Source organism: Dermacentor silvarum, chromosome 2 (assembly GCF_013339745.2).
Source record: "Dermacentor silvarum isolate Dsil-2018 chromosome 2, BIME_Dsil_1.4, whole genome shotgun sequence".
Lineage (NCBI taxonomy): Eukaryota > Metazoa > Arthropoda > Arachnida > Ixodida > Ixodidae > Dermacentor > Dermacentor silvarum.
Genome location: NC_051155.1, coordinates 248,476,008 through 248,478,840, shown reverse-complemented (window position 1 = coordinate 248,478,840; position 2,833 = coordinate 248,476,008). Strand labels below are relative to the sequence as shown.

The following is a 2,833-nucleotide window of genomic DNA, read 5'->3' as shown; positions in this document are numbered from 1 at the left end:
GACTAGTTCACCTTGGCCTTGCTGCAGAGAACGTAACCCACTTCTATCCGGGCAATAGCAGAGCAACGATGATGATGATTGCCTCACACTGTGGCTCGTACCCACACTGGGGGATTGGCCAAGAATTCGCTGCCTGAACTTTTAAGAAATATTTTGATGATGCACATATGCAAAAAGAACGGGAAAAATATGAAAAAGAAGAGAAAACAAATCAATATAAAAGTAATAATTTAAAATTTGATTCGTTTAGTTGATTGCGGCAACATCATTCCTGCATAATCGTCATATGTCCACCTCGATACTTAATCCTGACAACCCACCTCCCACCACCCTCCGGTGCAGGCCGAAAAATCGAAAGCCAAAATATCCTACACTATATATACATTTATATGTATAAGCTAAAAAATAAAAGATAGTAAGCGCATTAAAAAAATCTACGCGCGCCCACCGTGATTTCTTTTACTTGAGGACAGGAAGCTCAGCTATTTGGTAAACATTGACAGCGGCAGATTTGGTATGATTTGGTTTGGTGCCTATATGTATGGCACAACCCACTACGGGGGATTGGCAGAGTGGCGTCGAGATAATGCACGAGCAATCTTCGCCTTTGTCGCGTTTCGTTCCTTCGTGTATGCGTTTATTCCTTCTGTTTTGCCTCACCCCAAATGCACGTACATAATGCTCCCTTCAGATCTTTCCTTCTGACAGTCGTGGCCAATTTGTAGTTATATGGTTTCTGTTCGTGATCCGCACTTCTTCCCTTCTGAAAGTTTCTCATACTTTATTCAGCTCTAATGTAAGATTGAACAAAGCTCAACCAAGCTCAACTGCCAGTGCGCGCCGTGTGGCTATCTGGAAGAATGGTAGAAGAAGAAGCTGCGACCGTGCCGCCCTCGTGGCCATGCTCGCTGCACGGCCCTCTCACAATTACGTCCTCGCGCAGCCGTTCGGAAGCAAGGAAGCGCTGCTTTGTCCCTGGCCCAACCCGGCAGCAAGACTGCTATACCCTCAGGTGGGCTTGCTTGTTCGCTACTCAACTGGGCCTTAAAGAGGTCTGTATGTCTCAAACGAGGCACATCCATCCCCCTCCCTATCTTTCGTCCCCTCCCTTTTTTCTCGTTTTTTGGTCCAACGCAGCCACTCGCTAAAGCTCAACACAAACCCAGCCCAAGTGACCGGCGCAAACTGGCTGCGCTTTTGTAGCGAGAACATATCGGCTCTGCGATACGTTTTTACTACAAACGCTCTGCGTACTGTATTGCCACGCATTTTACAGTTTGAGCCCGTACTCGGGCCCTTTTCCAAGCCTGCCGTCACCAGCCGCGGTGGCTCACTAGCTACGGTATTCGGCTGTTGAAGACGACGTCACGGGTTCGATTCCCTGCCACCGCAGCCGCATTCCGATGGAGGCAAAGCGCTCTTATACGGGGATTTGGGTGCATGTTAAGTGCGCCGGTAAAACTAAAGCGGGACGCTCCTTACGGCGCCTCTTATAGTATGTGATTTGGTATTTAACGTTAACACGTCCAACTTCATTTTAATTCATGCATTTTCTTTTCATTAGCGCCTGGATACTGAGCCCGTTTGACAACCGAGTGCGGTGCTGCTGGGTCCGAGGCTGTGCAGAGAGCCACTATGGGAGTGTCGTGGACGCACCTGTGGCTGCTCGTGTGGAAGTGCTACGTGATCGTGGTGAAGCGCCACTGGGTCGCCTTCATCATGGAGCTGCTGGCGCCCGCCGCGGTGTCCCTGACGCTGGTGTTCGCACGCCAACACATGGACTACTCGCGCGTGCTGAACGTGACGCACTTCGAGCCGTTCCCCGTGCAGAGGCTGCCGCCGCGCTTCCACGTGCCACCGCCCAGCGCTCCTCGCTGGCTGCTGCTCTACGCGCCGGAGACCAACGCCACCGCAGCTGTGCTCGGGGCGATTGCCGAAAACTCCAACCCGCCCCTCATGGGTAAGGAACTTTGCAAACAATAATTCTATACCAACCAACAGCGTGTAGTGTCAACGTAGTAGTCTGCTCTTTTTGCCTGCATCCTATTTGCGCATTCGCAAGCGTGTAGTTTGTCTATTGCGGTGCTGATTATTATTAACGCAATCAACATTTAAGGATACTTAAAGCGCTTTCCGGTAGCTATCTATCGGTGTCTCTACCCGTTTCCCACTAACTTGAGTTACTGAGCAGTCCGTGTTTGAATGGCTAGAGCATCGGGCTGCTGTGCTGAAGGAACCGGGTTTGAAACCAACCATTGGACCAAATTGGGTGACTTGGTATGTGCAGCTTTCCAACGTAAAGTCTTTTAAGATTCCACAGGTGCTGGGTGGAATTGAAGCCTCGACATACATATTCAATCTTGTCTGAATACATACGCACGCTCATGCCACGCGTAAGCTTCGCAGCGGCGCCACTATACATGGCGCAGCGTGTATACAGTGGGACGCGTGAGAGGAGCAAGGCTGCATGCACGCCTCATAGATAACGCGTTTCTACGTTGACAATACGGTGTCGCTACATTGCTTCAATGATAATCGTATCAACGTCGACGTTCATCGTGAGATGGGTTCTGCCGGAATTATTTCGATAGCAATTATAAGGACACTCCAAGCAAATTTTCGCCGTCAGCGTCGGGGTTGGGCTCCGCATATTCATCCGCACGAAGAAAATATCGGCAAGCAGGTATTAGTGTGGCGATGTGGTGTCGCGGATTAGTTCGAGTTTCAAAATACGTCTTACAATCTGCACCTCTAGTTCATTGTCATGAGTATCTGGCGAAGAGAGTAACACACCTCCAGTGCAAGGATTCAAGACGGAGGAGGCTATGGTAAA

The 2,833-nt window shown here is 49.8% G+C and overlaps 1 protein-coding gene across 1 annotated transcript in view; it reads left to right on the top strand.

The window, feature by feature from the left end:
• Positions 1-1,454: 1,454 nt before the first annotated feature.
• Positions 1,455-2,833, top strand: part of LOC119441261 (uncharacterized) — a 1,589-nt gene continuing 210 nt past the window's right edge. The window contains exons 1-2 of the mRNA XM_037705898.2: positions 1,455-1,960; positions 2,800-2,833. The exon at positions 2,800-2,833 is cut by the window's right edge and continues 210 nt beyond it. Of these exons, the coding sequence (XP_037561826.1) occupies positions 1,636-1,960; positions 2,800-2,833 (359 nt within the window). The 5' untranslated portion in view covers positions 1,455-1,635. The remainder of the gene's footprint in view (positions 1,961-2,799) is intronic.